Source organism: Marmota monax, unplaced genomic scaffold (assembly GCF_021218885.2).
Source record: "Marmota monax isolate L192 unplaced genomic scaffold, Marmota_monax_Labrador192_F-V1.1 WCK01_AAM20220418_F8-fsc00178, whole genome shotgun sequence".
NCBI lineage: Eukaryota > Metazoa > Chordata > Mammalia > Rodentia > Sciuridae > Marmota > Marmota monax.
Window position 1 is genome coordinate 405,343 of NW_026694501.1, and position 13,951 is coordinate 419,293.

A 13,951-nucleotide genomic window follows, 5' to 3' on the forward strand; every position below is an offset into this window, starting at 1 on the left:
TTAAGTGCCCATGGTTTCAATTCCTGGTACCAAAAAAAAAAAAAAAAGAACAAATAGGAACTTATAAAGTTTGTGGGTATATCTATGAGTGAACCCAGGGTTCTGGGTTATAGGCTTTTTTTTTTTTTTTTTTTTTTTTAAATTTTTGATATTTATTTATTTTAGTTTTTGGCGGACACAACATCTTTGTTTGTATGTGGTGCTGAGGATCGAACCTGGGCCGCACACATGCCAGGCGAGCGCGCTACCACTTGAGCCACATCCTCAGCCCATAGGCTTTTTTTTTTTCGGTATCAGAGATTGAACTCAGAAGCACTCAACCACTGAGCCACATCCCCAGCCCTATTTTGAATTTTATGTAGATACAGGGTCTCACTACATTGCTTAGCACCTCGCTTTTTGCTGAGGCTGGCTTTGAACTTTCGATCCTCCTGTCTCAGCCTCCTGAGTCGCTGGGATTACAGGCATGCAACACCATGCCCAGTGGTTTTCAGCATTTTTGTTAGATATATTTCTAGAAGGATGAGAATGGTGCCTTTGTGATATGATGGGGGAGAGGGCTCCAGTCAGGGAGAGGAGCTGCAAGTCTCTGCCTGGCTAATTCTAAAATTAACCAATCAGGGCAAATAGTATTGAACCCCCTGAACACCTCTATGAACCTGTACACTGGATACAGCATCCTTTGTGAGTCCATGGTACCAAGTATTGGTCTCTGAATATTGTCATGTTCAACAAGCATGGTTTACAGACCAGAAAAAAAAATATTAAAGGAATTTCATTCTTTGCTTTTCTAGGAACTACTGTTGTCCCTAAGTATCCTGGGAAGTTGGTTCTGGGACCTCCTATGGATATCCAGGTCAGTGGATTCTCAAATCCCTATATACAATGGTGTAGTATTTTCCTATAACCTACACACATCTTCCTGTATATATTTTTTTCTTTTTCTTTTTTTTTTTTTGTGGGGCTAGAGTCAAACCTAGGGCTTGGTGCATTCTGGGCAAGTGCTCTGCCACCAAGCTATACCCCCAGTCCTTTTTTTTGATCCAGGGATTGAACCCAGGGGTGCTTAACCATAAGCCACATCCCCAGCTCTGTTTATTTTTTTTTTTATTTTGAGACAGGGTCTCTAAATTGCTTAGAGCCTTGCTAAATTGCTGAGGCTGGTTTTGAACTTGTGATCCTCCTGCCTCAGCCTTCTGAGTAGCTGAGATTATAGGCATGCATCACAACGCCCAGCTTATCTTTCTTTCTTTGAACCTCAGTTTATGGCACAGCCCTGGTTCTTTTTTTTTTAATTTAAAATATTTATTTTTTTGTAGTTGTACACAATAACTTTATTTTATTTATTTTTATGTAGCGCTAAGGATTGAACCCAGGGCCTTGCATGTGTGAGGCAAGCACTCTACCTCTGAGCCACAACCCCAGTGCCACAGCCCTAGTTCTTGGAAGAAAGTTGAAAAGTATTACTCTTCTTCCTTTCCCATAACTGTTCCCTGGAAAAACTAGGCAGAGAAGTCCTAATGAAAGAAATAATGGCAAGAAAGGTGACAGGGTTTTTTGGTTTGGTTGATTTTTTTTTTTTTTTTTTTGTACTTAGGATTGAACCCAGAGGTGCGTAACCACTGAGCTATATCCTCAGCCCTATTTATTTATTATTTTTTAAATTTTGAGACAGGGCCTTGCTAAATTGCTGAAGCTGGTTTTGAACTTGTGACCCTCCTTCCTCAGCCTCCCAAGCTGCTGGGATTATAGGTGTGTGCTAACACACCAGGGTTTTTTTGTTTTGTTTTGTTTTGTTTTGTTTTGTTTTGCAGCGCTGGGGATCAAACCCAGAGCTCTAGTTACTAGGCAAGAGTTCTACCACTGAACTATATCCCCAGCTTTTGAAGGTGCTGGACAGGGTCCATCTCATCATGCATCACCTAGCGTACCTTTTACATAGTAAGATACCAATAAATGTATTTTTTTCACTGAATGCATGTGGCCTCTTGGGGCTCCTCTTTCCCTCTGGACCCTGGCTCTCACCTCTGAAGTAAACGGTCAGGCAGGGTTTGGGCGGTGGAGTTAGGGGTGGTTCAATCTTGGCAGACCCCACAAAAAGCCGCAGCATCTTGGATACCTCTGTCTTCCTCTCCTTTCTTCTTTAGCACTACAGCTTCCTTCTTGGGGTGCCTTGATCCCTCTGGGGTGAGTGGAACTTAGCAACAAAGGGGATGTCACAGAGGTGGAGAGTTCTTGGTTCTGGGGAAGAATCTCTGGAAATAGGAGAGGGTAGAGTAACAGAGTACCTATCAAGTGAGTGGCTTAAGGGACTGAGCCTCCATCAACAAAGTAATCTGTCTGCTTTGACATTCCCTCTTTCCTTTCCCTTTCTTCCTATTCTTGCTGTACTTTTGACTTGACGATTAGGCATATGAGAAATGTTTTCTCTGTATAAACAAGTGGTCTGGGGTGAATCAGTGAATAATTTAGATGAGAAGCTAAAAGAAATGAGGCCATCAGGGCTAAGATAGTGGCACACACCTGTAAATCCCAGTTGCCTAGGAGGCTGAGGCAGGAGGACTGCAAGTTCAAGGCCACCCTGGGCAATTGAGTCAAAACTCTGTCTCAAAAAAACAAAAGGCTGGGAATGCCTAGCGTGTGTGAAGTCCTGGGTTCTATCCCTTGGACTGGGCCTGGGGGAAGTGAGGCCATCAGAGAAAAGGCTTGAAAACTCAAGGACTGTCTTTTTGAGATCTCAGGGGGAGTTCTTCCTCATGGAGAAGCAAAAGATTTAGACCTTTTTTCTAAAGGAAACCTAAGTTTGGACATGAGTTCTTCAAGAGAGGGAAATCAGCTTTTTTTTTTGAACCAGGGATTGAACCCAGAGGCACTTAATCATTGAGCCACATCCCCAGCACCCTGTCTTTGTGTTTTTTTTTTTAATATTATATTTAGAGACAGGGTCTCGCTAAGTTGCATAGCTAAATTGATGAGACTAGCCTTGAACTCATGATTCTCCTGCCTCAGCCTCCTGAGCCATTGGGATTACAGGTGTGTGCACCACCACATCCTGCTAAGCCACCACAGAACTGGTGGCTGTCATTGCTGCTCTTTAGGTCTTTGTGTGAGGATGGAGCTGGGTCATTTGCTCCTGTTGTCCCTATTAGGTAAGGCCTTTTCTGGGTTGGCTTCAAACATTGTATAAGTTACTTCTGATCCAATCAATGGTCAGGGTGAGGAATCAATATTTTAAAAGTGTACATTATAACTAATGAATATTTTAAAAGAGAAAAGGTTAGGAAAATCAAGGACTAATAGCATAATAAGCATACTATTATTATGCATTCTGAAAGAGGCGTGGCATTCAAAGACTGAAAGCTGAATGTTTGCTCAATTATTTTCTAGTGCAGCAGATGTAAAAGGAAAAAGTATGCTCTGGTAGTTTTTCTTGAACTCTAAACACAATGCAATGCTTTCTTTTTTTTTTTTTTTTTTTTGCTTTGTTAATGATTTTCCAAACTAAGCATAACACCAAAGATCCCTGCAGAAGAAAAGGCTGACATTATTTGGCTAAAACTAAAAAGTCCTATGCGGAAAATATGCTTTAAAGCTGAAAGACAAATACCAAAGTAGGGAAAACATTTACAACATATTTAATATCCAAAAGGTTATTTGGTTTTATAGAATGAGCTCCTAAAATTCAATAAACTGCTTTCCCCAGAGGAAAGCATGGGTAAAGTTCACTTTAGACGTAGTGTTTTCAACATTTATCGGTGTTGTAGGATGAGTCAGAATATCATCCCTTTTTTTGGTTGGGTAAATCCATTATATGAATGTGTCACATTTTGTTATCCATTCATTAATTGATGGGCTTTGAGATTATTGTTCTAGTTTGTTTAACTTTTATTTATTATTATTATTATTTTTTTTATCCACTGAAGTTTTTATTTCTTATGGGTTCTATCCCAACCAGTCATTTAAAAACCAAGTAACACAGCCCTGAGGGGTAGGGGCTGGGAACTGCACCTCCCTCCTACTCACAGGGGTAGCCGAGGGGAAGAGGGAGGAGTGGGAGAGGTGGCTGAGGCACCCAGGCAGCAGCAGCAGCAGCAGCAGTAGTAATGGGCCTTCGTGTCACAGAGCCACTCAGTCCTCTCCCAGACCCTGACTGGAGCCCACCTGGTTTGGGGTGGAGAGTGGGTAGAACCCACCCCAGGATCTCCCCTTCCCTCCTTAGATAGCTTCCTTGGGGGCTCAACCCATTTCTTCTGGTAGGAGACTGAGGCATACGGAGAGGAGGAAGTGGGAGAGGAGAAGGCAGGAGAGGCAGGGTAGTGGGAGAATGAAGGCAGAGGTGACACGGGTGGGTGAGGCCCCAACACCACCCCTTCACCCACCTGGGGAAAGGCTGAGGAAGCCACATCACTCCAGCTCTGCACCCACGCACCTGACACCATCCAGTAGCATGGGTGTGCCATGATGTCGGTCTGCAAAGCAGGCATGCAAGTTGGTGTGTCCACTGTGCCCTGACCCCACCCCAAAGAGTCCTCTGTCCCCCAGGGATCAGGTGTGGGGTGCTGGGAGGGCCTGAGCCTAGAAGTTGGGACCCCAGACTGGACAAGGATCCCAAGGCCAATCTTGTATCTACTCCCTTCCAACCAGATCTGTGCCTCACACTCACCCATAACACGTGCCTGTACTGTCACCAGCACACAGGCACCCATGCCATCCTCGCAGGCTAGGAGCAGCTCCTCTTTGAGGACGCCCTCCTTATATGCTGAGTACTCACACTTGATGCTGTAACCTGCCCAGAGACAGGAACAGGTGTGCCATCAGCACTCCCATAGTTTCCCAATCCTGTCCCCAACACTCATGGCCATCACCCATCTCAAGACATGCTAAGCCTCCTGGAGAATGGGGCATGATGCTGGGGATCTTGCATTTAAGTCCTGGCTGAGGCTGGTGTGTGTGGGTGGATGATGAGTCAAATGCCACAGAGGTCAAGGAGGTGGAGTGCCATGGCTAGAGTGAGGGCATGTTCAGACCCCAGGCCTGTCTAGTGCTGTCACAGCCTCTCATTTTTCAAGAGAATTGGAAATCTGGGCTTTTATACAAAATATTCCAAGTGTTAAATGTTTGCAACTGAGCAAGGTGCAGTGGCACGTGTGTGTAATTACAGTGATTCGGGAGGCTGAAGCAGGAGGACTGTAAGTTCATGGCCAGCCTAGGCAGCTTAGTGAGACCCTGTCTTGATGTAGCTCAGTGGTAGAGGGTCCCTGGGCTAAACCCACAGTACCAAAAAAAAAAGTTTGCAATTGAATAGAACTGTGCTTGCCCCACAGGCCCTGGGTTCAATCCCCAGCACCACACACACACACACACACACACACACACACAAAGGAAAGAAAGTAATGATGTGTGGGCTAAAGAAAATGGTGTCAGGGCTCGGGATGTGGCTCAAGCGGTAGCGCGCTCGTCTGGCATGCGTGCGGCCCGGGTTCGATCCTCAGCACCACATACAAACAAAGATGTGTCCGCCGAAAAACTAAAAAAAAAATAAATAAATTCTCTCTCTCTCTCTCTCTCTCTCTCCCCCCCCCCTCTCCTCTAAAAAAAAAAAAAAAAAAAAAAGGAAAAAAAAAGAAAATGGTGTCAGGCTGTATTTGCTCCTTTGTCCCCTCTGCCTGGGCCCTCTCCAGGCTTTCCAATACCTCTCTGCAAGGCCTGGTACTTCAGCACTCAGCTTCAATGACTTCCCCTTCTAGATGCCTCTCAAACACCTCAATGGGAAATCTTTCTTCTAGAACACTCTTAAGGGCTGGGTGTTCCTGCATGGTAATTACCATCTTGAAATCTATTTGTGTTCTTGACAGGTGACTGCATGACCTGGCTTATCCTCTCAGCATTTGCTCATTTAGAGTTGAGGGAAGGCTGAAGTCTTGTCTCCTGGGATCCTACTTAGAGTTTGGGAGTTGGATATTGGAGCTGAGATTCCACCCACATTCTCAAACTCCTCCAGCTACCTTCTCTTTATTCTTAAAACCCTGGTCCTGACTCCCCTCTATATCACGTGGAAGGACCAACAACATCCAGAAAAACTCTGCATAAACGCTTTGTTTTGCTATTGATTTATTGTGCAATGTTAGGGATTTAACCCAGGACCTTAATCATGCCAGGCAAGTGCTCTACCAGTGAGCTACACCCAACCCCTTGTTAATTACATTTAATAGACTTTATTTTTTGAAACAATTTTTGGTTCACGAATTATTTTTAAATTAATTCATTTTAAAATTAATTTATTATTTTTACTGTGGCTGTTTCTTCTGTTATGAGAAAATTCTTAATGAATAAAACATTTTTAACATTTTTGGCCCCGCTGGGGATAGAGCCCAGAGCCTTGCTCATACCTCTGAACTTCACCCCCAGCTCACTAATAAATCCCATTAGGTCCCCAGTAGTCAATCCTATATAGGACATAAAGAGTTAACAAGCACATTCCTAAAGAGTCAATCCTAGGGGGCTGCTCTGGTGGAGGTGAGTCTGGTGCACGCCCTCCCAGCCCTGCCTCTGGGTCTGTGGGCTCAGAGAAAGGGAGCAATTGCGGAGGGGGTGGCAGTTAGTGGGGTCAGTCAGAGTTGAACTCATCCTTTGTGCTGGCCTTCCTTGTTGAACAGGCAGGCGGTGGAAATTTCTACCTCGGAGATGCGCGCGCGTTCACGGCTCCGCTATTGCGCACTGAGTCGCTGGAGCTGAATCCATTCCGGACTTTGCCGCTCACCGTCCCTCCCTTGCCGGGCCACGATCCGTTTCCGCGTTTTGCGCGGTGCTGCAGCGCCAGGACACGGAGGCGGTAGCGCGCACGCGCGCTGGGGCCCGGCCCGGGCGAGCGCGCGGCCCGACGACTGCGGGTGAGACGCAGGCTCGTTCGCGGCGGGGGCGGCGGGCCGAGGGGGCCGCCAGTGCGGCCGCGGGCGGGGCGGCAGGGGCCTTGGCGAAGGCCGCTGGGGTACCCCGGCCTGCGGGAGTCGGGGGCCGGAGGTCGGGGCGGGCCGGGCCGGGCGTGCGGAGCCGGGGCGGCGGTGACGCCGGCACCCGGCCGCCGGGGGAGCGGGAGGCGGGGGCCGGGCGGCTCCTCCTCGTCGCGAACCCGCGGCGACCTTGGCTAAGTCGCTTGGGCCCCGGAGCCTCAGTCGCGGCCGTTCCCTGGGATCACATGCTCTGCCTCCGGGAGGAGCCGTCTCGCGATTCAGTGGCGGGAACCTCGGAGGGTGCTGGAGCCCCGGGCTTTTTGCGGGGGGCTCCACCCGGGCCGGGAGAAAGGGCTCCCGGGGCATCGCCCTGGCCCAGGCTGCTACGGGGAGCGCGCCTCGTTGTAGTCCCCAAACTTAAGAGTATCGTGAAGTCGCTGTAAAACTTTTCCTGAGCGTACCCCGGGAGGAGGAGAGGGAGCCCCGGCCGCCCACGTTGCGCTGCACGAGCCGCCCGCTCCTCCCACGTTTGCTTTAGAGAATGGAAACAAGAAACCCTCAGCTTTTTGGAATTCGTGTTTGTGATACCTGTAGTTTGCCGGAATCCTTCCGTCCCATGTAGGAAAGTGTGGTGCTGGCCGAGTAGTAACTCCAGGGTCTGTCCCAGGGTAGGTCTTTGTGGACCAGGGAGGCAGTCAGCGCCCCAGTTCGGGAATTTTGTAGAAATTGAGTATGGGGGGGACTCATGGCACCATCACCCTTTTGGTGGTGGCTCTGAAATTTCAGGAGCCCTCCCAGCGTGGGCAAAGATGTGCTGAATAATATGCAGTGGGACTGATAGCGGTCACAGAAGCACGTTAGATAGTCTAGGTTGGGAAAAATTTAGAATATTCGAATTGACTTAAACTGAAACTTTTCGCCACAGGTGACTAGCATGCAGATACCCATGCTCTGACTTGCTGCCCCTCTACTGACATGGCCCACCGGGGTGGGGAGAGGGACTTCCAGACTTCAGCTCGTCGCATGGGCACCTCACTGCTCTTCCAGCTTTCAGTGCACGAACGGGAACTGGACTTGGTTTTTCTGGACCATAGCTATGCCAAGCCATGGAGTGCCCACCCAGATGCCAGTAGTGCCCGCCCTACCCGCATGCTCTTTGTTACTCCCCGGAGGCAGCACGAGAATACCATGTGAGTTTGGGCTTCTTTCCCAAAGGCTGGTACTGCCGGAACTGGGCAGTAAGAATTTTCTTGGGGATGATTGGGGGGTGTTGTGTGGGAAGGTTGGATGTTTAATTTGGGCATCTCGGTTGAGCAGCATAAAAATATCAGGCCTAAATCTGGACATTATCACAGGAGACATCTCCTAAGAAGAGTTAGAAAAGCAAGATGTGTAAAGGAAAGCAGACTCCCTTTTGCACATAGATAAGCCTTGTATGGGAAAAGGAAATTGAAGAGAATTAAATTGATGAAAAGGAATGCTAAGAAGTTGATTTTAAAAGATTACCACACACATCTGGGCATGGTGGCCCATGCCTTAGAAAGACCCTGTCTCTAAATAAAACAAAACAAACAAACAAAAAGGGCTGGGGTGGGGGGGATATGGCTCAATGACTAAGCACTCCTGGGTTCAATGCCTGGTACCAAAAAAAAAAAAAAATTGCCACACAGGTCATGTATGATGGTACATCCCTATAATTGCAGCAGCTTGGGAGGATAGCAAGTTCCAGGCCAGCTTCCAAAATTTAGCAAGACCCTGCCTCAGAATAAAAAGAGCTGGGAGGTACTCAGTGGTAAAGCACCCCTGAGTTCAATACCAAAAGAAATAAAAACCAAAAATAATACTAAATGCCCCAGTACCAAAAATAAATAAATAATTGTCATACAGGGTAAGACCTGTGTCACTTTGATGCAGTGCTCTGGTTTGCTTGATAGTGGCAACAGTAGCTGTTTTGCATTTCTTGGCCTCACACACACAGGTTAGGAGCAAATTCCTAAGACATTGCCTTCTCAGTTTGGGTTGTTACTGAACTCCATGGTTTAATCTAAACCCTTCTTAGTCTAGTATTTTCAGCCAGCCTATGTTATAGGATAAGGAAGTTTCATAAATTTATTACCTGATAGGAGCTACAGTTACATTTGGCTTATATAAACCTGTTTGGCAATTCTTTTGATCTTTAAGGGAGTCTGATTTCTTACATTTTAAGACTTATTGATATGTTCAATTCTGATGATTAGACTATGCCCTTAATTATAATCTTTTTGGAGATTTGTTTTAATTTTACCTAATTGTAATCTTTCCTTAAGCACAGACTTCAGTTTTGTTGGGAGAGCTTCTTTAGATTCCATCTCACCCCCACCATTGAATCTTAGGGGACCATGATGTGTTTTTTAAATTTTCTTATTTTTATTTTGCAGTGCTGGGGATTGAACCTAGGGTATTTTTATGCTAGGCAAGCATTCTACCATTGAGCTACAACCCTCACACCCTACACATAGAACAGTGGTTTTTAATTTGTTTCCCAATGATATTAGCACTTTTTGTTGTATAGGACATAGGATCTGTGATATTAGGGAATAGTCTAACACAATCTTTTAATTTTATTTTTAAATTTTTTTAGTATTGTAGATTGAACCCAGGGGCAGTTAACCACTGAACCACATCCCCAGCTCATTTTTTTTTTTTTTTTTTTAAAGAGAGAGAGAGAATTTTTTTTTTTAATATTTAGTTTTTAGTTTTTGGTGGACACAACATCTTTTTTTATTTTTATTTTTATATGGTGCTGAGGATCGAACCCAGCGCCCTGTGCATGCCAGGCAAGCGCGCTATCACTTGAGCCACATCCCCAGCACCCCACAGACCATTTTTTATATTTTATTTAGAGACAGTGTCTTGCTAAGTTGCTTAAGGCCTTGCTGAGGCTAGCTTTGAACTTTCTATCCTTCTGCCTCAGCCTCAGGAGCTGCTGGGATTATAGGCGTGTGCCACTGCACCTGGCCTCCTTGACATTTTATTCAGGTTGTTTTGTGTTTTTGGTTTATTTTTGGTTTTGTTTTGATGAAAGGGGAATCTCTACATTGTCCAGTTAACCTCTAAATCCTGGGATCAAGTGATACTCCTCAGCCTGGGTCTACAGACATGGACCCCTGAACCAGAAGTGTAATCCTGATTCCTCTGTCCTAAGGCATACAGAGAAGCTCCTTTAAATAGCATTTGAAATCTTTTCCTTTCTGTTATGTAAAGCTTCTTTCTAACATTGAAACTAACTCCTGGGTCCATAGCTCATTATATTACTTTTTTTTTTTTTGAGATACCGGGGATTGAACCCAGAGCCTTGCACATGATAGGCAAGCACTGAGTTACAACTCCAACCCTTTTTAAAATTTTAAGTCAGGGTCTTCCTGAGTTGCCCAGGTTGGGCTTGAAATTGTGATCCTCCTGCCTCAGCCTCACTAGCAGTTGAGATTATAAGTGTATGCTTAAAGTAAGTTTCTGTAGAATTAGCTGTTTTGGTAGTTAGAAAATTATTTCCTCATATAAATCCTGTTTTCATACACATACCCTGAAAATGGGAATTTGGCATATTGCAAGAACTATTTTTTAGGCCTTTGTGGCTAGAATATGGTGGCAGGTGGGTTTTAAGTGGGAGGTAAAGAGAAGTTGGCAGAGGCAGTGTCAATTGATTCTAAGTGGTAAGAAGTCATTGAAGAATTTTAAGCTTGAGATCCAATTTATATTTTGAGAGGATCACTTTGGATTTTTAAAAAGTAGATTATGGTGTAAGAGTGAGATTTAGAAGACCAGCTAGAAGGCCACTGCAGTAGCCTGAGATGAGCTAGACATGATAGCCTGGAAAGGGATGGGAACAGTACAAAGGAAAAAGGTTCAATTAGGATACCTCCTAGATCTTTGGCTTGAGTAGCTGGATGGTGCCATGAATTGTGAAGACTGAGGGAGGAGAGGTTTGGGATGCTGAAATCAAGAATAGTCTTGGAGGCACACATGTCCACAAGTGTTAGCTCAGTGTCTGATCTGAGAAGATAATCCGCTCTTTGCCCACTACCAAATCTAGTAGCACAATTATTCACTTCATTCCATAATGACATGACTATTCCAGTCATTGGGAATGGATGCAATATGATCATAGAGGTCAAAAAGTTAATATGATATTGAGGAAACAGCTAGTAGATCAGATTGATTGGCATGGTATTTCTGGTGACACAGTTTGTGCAGTGTACCTAATGAGTTGGGGAAGGGCCCTCATGGCACTAGAATTTCATTAGCATCATTCTAAAATGTGAAAGATGCTTCAAAGATCCATTTATATTCATTTTTGTGGTAGGTGCTACACAAAGTGAGTTAGATAGCTAAGCTGTCTGCATACCAGGTGATCTTAGAGAATCATAGACTTTTACAAGATATAGTTAACTACCAGTTAACTAATGAAAAGGAAAGTTTATATGAATCATTTAAAACTCCAGATCATTGCTGTCCAGCAGAACTCTGCATGATAGAAATGCTATAATCCTGTGTTGTCCAATATGGTGGCCAGTGTGCTGAGCACGAGAAATGTATCTGGTGTGATTAGGAACTGGATTTCTTTTTTATTAATTTTTTAAAATTTATATATGATAGCGGAATGCATTACAGTTCATGGAGCACAATTTTTCATATCTAGTTGTATACAAAGTATATTCACATCAATTCATGTCTTTATACATGTAGGAACTAGATTTTTAAATTGATTTTATTTAAATTTATTTAGGTAGTCATATGTGGCTTATAACTTCTGTATATATAATTACATGTATCTACGTAATTAACTATTTGTCTTTCTTAAAAAAGTAACCAACAGGCTACTTTTTAAAATCACTTAAAAATGATTTTATGTGCCTTCAGAGAATGCAGAGATCTAGAGGAATGTGGGAAAGATGACTTTGGATCAAAAAAAAAATTTCTTGTAGATAAATGTGCTCATGTATAGTATATAAAGTGTCTGTTAAAGAGACATTTTTCTGTAGCCAGATGATTGTTAAACACGGGTATTATGTGCAGTATTTGTGGCCTGGTCCCATTTTCTCACCTGTTTACAGTGAATCAGACGTCCCAATAGATGTGGAGACAGTCACATCGACTCCCATGCCACTCTATGACAACCAGAAGGCGCGCAGCGTGATGAATGAATGCGAAAGGCATGTCATCTTTGCCAGGACTGATGCAGATGCCCCTCCTCCACCAGAGGACTGGGAGGAGCATGTCAACAGGTAGGCCACTCCTCAGAAGTATGGGTTAATGTCACCACCCTATAATTATTTTGTATCATCCTCTTCATGGAAACATTTATTGGAAACCACATAAATTTCATGGAAACATTTATTGTAGCAACATAAATGGGAATATTCTCCTGATTCTTGCCTCATAACTGTCAGTTCACTCTGCTGTGAGCTCCTTGAGAGCAGGGCCTGCATCTCAGCCATCTCAGCATTCGTGACACTAGGGCATTTCCTAGCATACAGTAGGCAGAATGTCTACTGAGAGCTCAGCATAATCCCAGCCACTCAGGAGGCTGAAGCAGAATTGTTTGAGCCCAGGAGTTTGAATCCAGCCTGGGCAAGACCTTCTCTCTCTCTCCTTTATTTTTCCCCCCAGTACTGGGGATTGAACCCAGGGGCACTTTACCACTGAGCTACACGCCCAGCTCTTAAAAAAAGTTGGAATCAGGGTCTCACTGAGTTGCTGAGATTGGCCTCAAATATGTGATCCTCCTGCCTCAGCCTCCTGAATTGCTGGGATTACAGGTGTGCACTACTGTGCCTCTCTTTAAAAAAAAAAAAAAAAAGTTTGTGGAATAAAGTGTAACTATCTCTGTAGCTTATGTTATAATGTAGGGGTCACCCAGACTCCTATAAACGTACATTTTTATGGTCTATAGCTAGGATAGTGAAAATGTTTTGGAATCACATGAAAAGCCAACAGATGTCTGAGTGGCTTTAAAAATGGATTTGCAGCTGGCTGTGGTGGTACATGCCTGTAATACCAGCTGCCAGGGAGGCTGAGTCAGGAGGACTGCAAGTTTGAGGCTAGCTAGGGCTATTTAGACCCGTCCCAAAATTTAAAAAGAAAGAAAGGGTTGAGATTACAGCTCAATACTGGAGTACTTGCCTAGCATGTCTGAGCCCTTGGGTATAATCTCCACTATTCTCAAACAAACAAAAAAGATTTGCAATCTCTATTTTTGCAGGCATACTTTCCTGGGTGTGCTGGCTAGTTTTGTTTCCCTGCCTCTTTCTGCCTCCAGCAGACTCGGCATTCTTCCCTTTTTCTGTGTTCATTTTGCAAATGTTTATCTTTTACCTAGCAACTTTTTGGAGGTTTATTTGCACACCCTGTAATTCACCTGTTTAATGTGTACAGCCAGTGCTTTTTAGGGTAAATTCAGAATTGGCCCTCCAACACCCTAGTCAGTTTGATGAGCTATTTCATCACCTCAGGAAGAACTCTATTCTCATTAGTTGTCACTCCTCATTCCTCCCAACCGCTCTGGTCCCTGGGAGGCACCAGTGTTCTCTCTGACGTAGATTTTGCCTGTTCTGGCCTTGGTGTGTGTGGGATTGTGTACTGCAGTGTTCTCCGGGATGGCGTCTTTGGCTTGTGCTTAGTGTGACGTTTCCAAGGCTCATGCTTGCAGGAGCATGTAGGTCATTCCTTTTTGTCCAGTGATATTCCATTGGTTAGATAGCCCACATTTTATTTGTCCACTGATTGTTGATGGACATTTAGGTCATTTTCACTTTGGCTATTATGAAAATGATGCTGTGAACATTTGTATACAATTTTCTTTCTGTGTGGGTGATTCTGGGGATTGAACCCAGGGCCTTATGCATGCTAGCCAAGCACTCTACTGTACAAGTTTTGTGTGGATGTATATTTTCAGTACCTAGAAGTGAAATTGCTGGATCATGTGTATAGTCACTCTGTAGGTAACTTCTGAGGGACTGCCA

At 44.5% G+C, this 13,951-nt stretch overlaps 2 protein-coding genes across 10 annotated transcripts in view; one reads left to right on the top strand and one right to left on the bottom strand.

Moving 5' to 3' along the window:
* Fer1l5 (fer-1 like family member 5) overlaps window positions 1-2,241 on the bottom strand; it is a 51,370-nt gene extending 49,129 nt beyond the window's left edge. The window contains exon 1 of the mRNA XM_046420112.2: window positions 2,026-2,241. Within this exon, the coding sequence (XP_046276068.1) occupies window positions 2,026-2,110 (85 nt within the window). The 5' untranslated portion in view covers window positions 2,111-2,241. The remainder of the gene's footprint in view (window positions 1-2,025) is intronic.
* The window catches only part of Kansl3 (KAT8 regulatory NSL complex subunit 3), a 49,187-nt gene that overhangs the window by 2,362 nt on the left and 32,874 nt on the right, over window positions 1-13,951 (top strand). For 6 of the 9 annotated variants that reach the window (XM_046420113.2, XM_046420115.2, XM_058571390.1 and 3 more), the window contains exons 4-7: window positions 795-856; window positions 6,657-6,890; window positions 7,876-8,140; window positions 12,044-12,214. In XM_046420113.2, the coding sequence (XP_046276069.1) occupies window positions 7,926-8,140; window positions 12,044-12,214 (386 nt within the window). In that variant the 5' untranslated portion in view covers window positions 795-856; window positions 6,657-6,890; window positions 7,876-7,925. Of the gene's footprint in view, window positions 1-794; window positions 857-6,656; window positions 6,891-7,113; window positions 7,619-7,875; window positions 8,141-12,043; window positions 12,215-13,951 lie in introns of those variants that run through there. The other 3 variants (XM_046420117.2, XM_046420114.2, XM_046420118.2) reach the window with 3 other exon arrangements.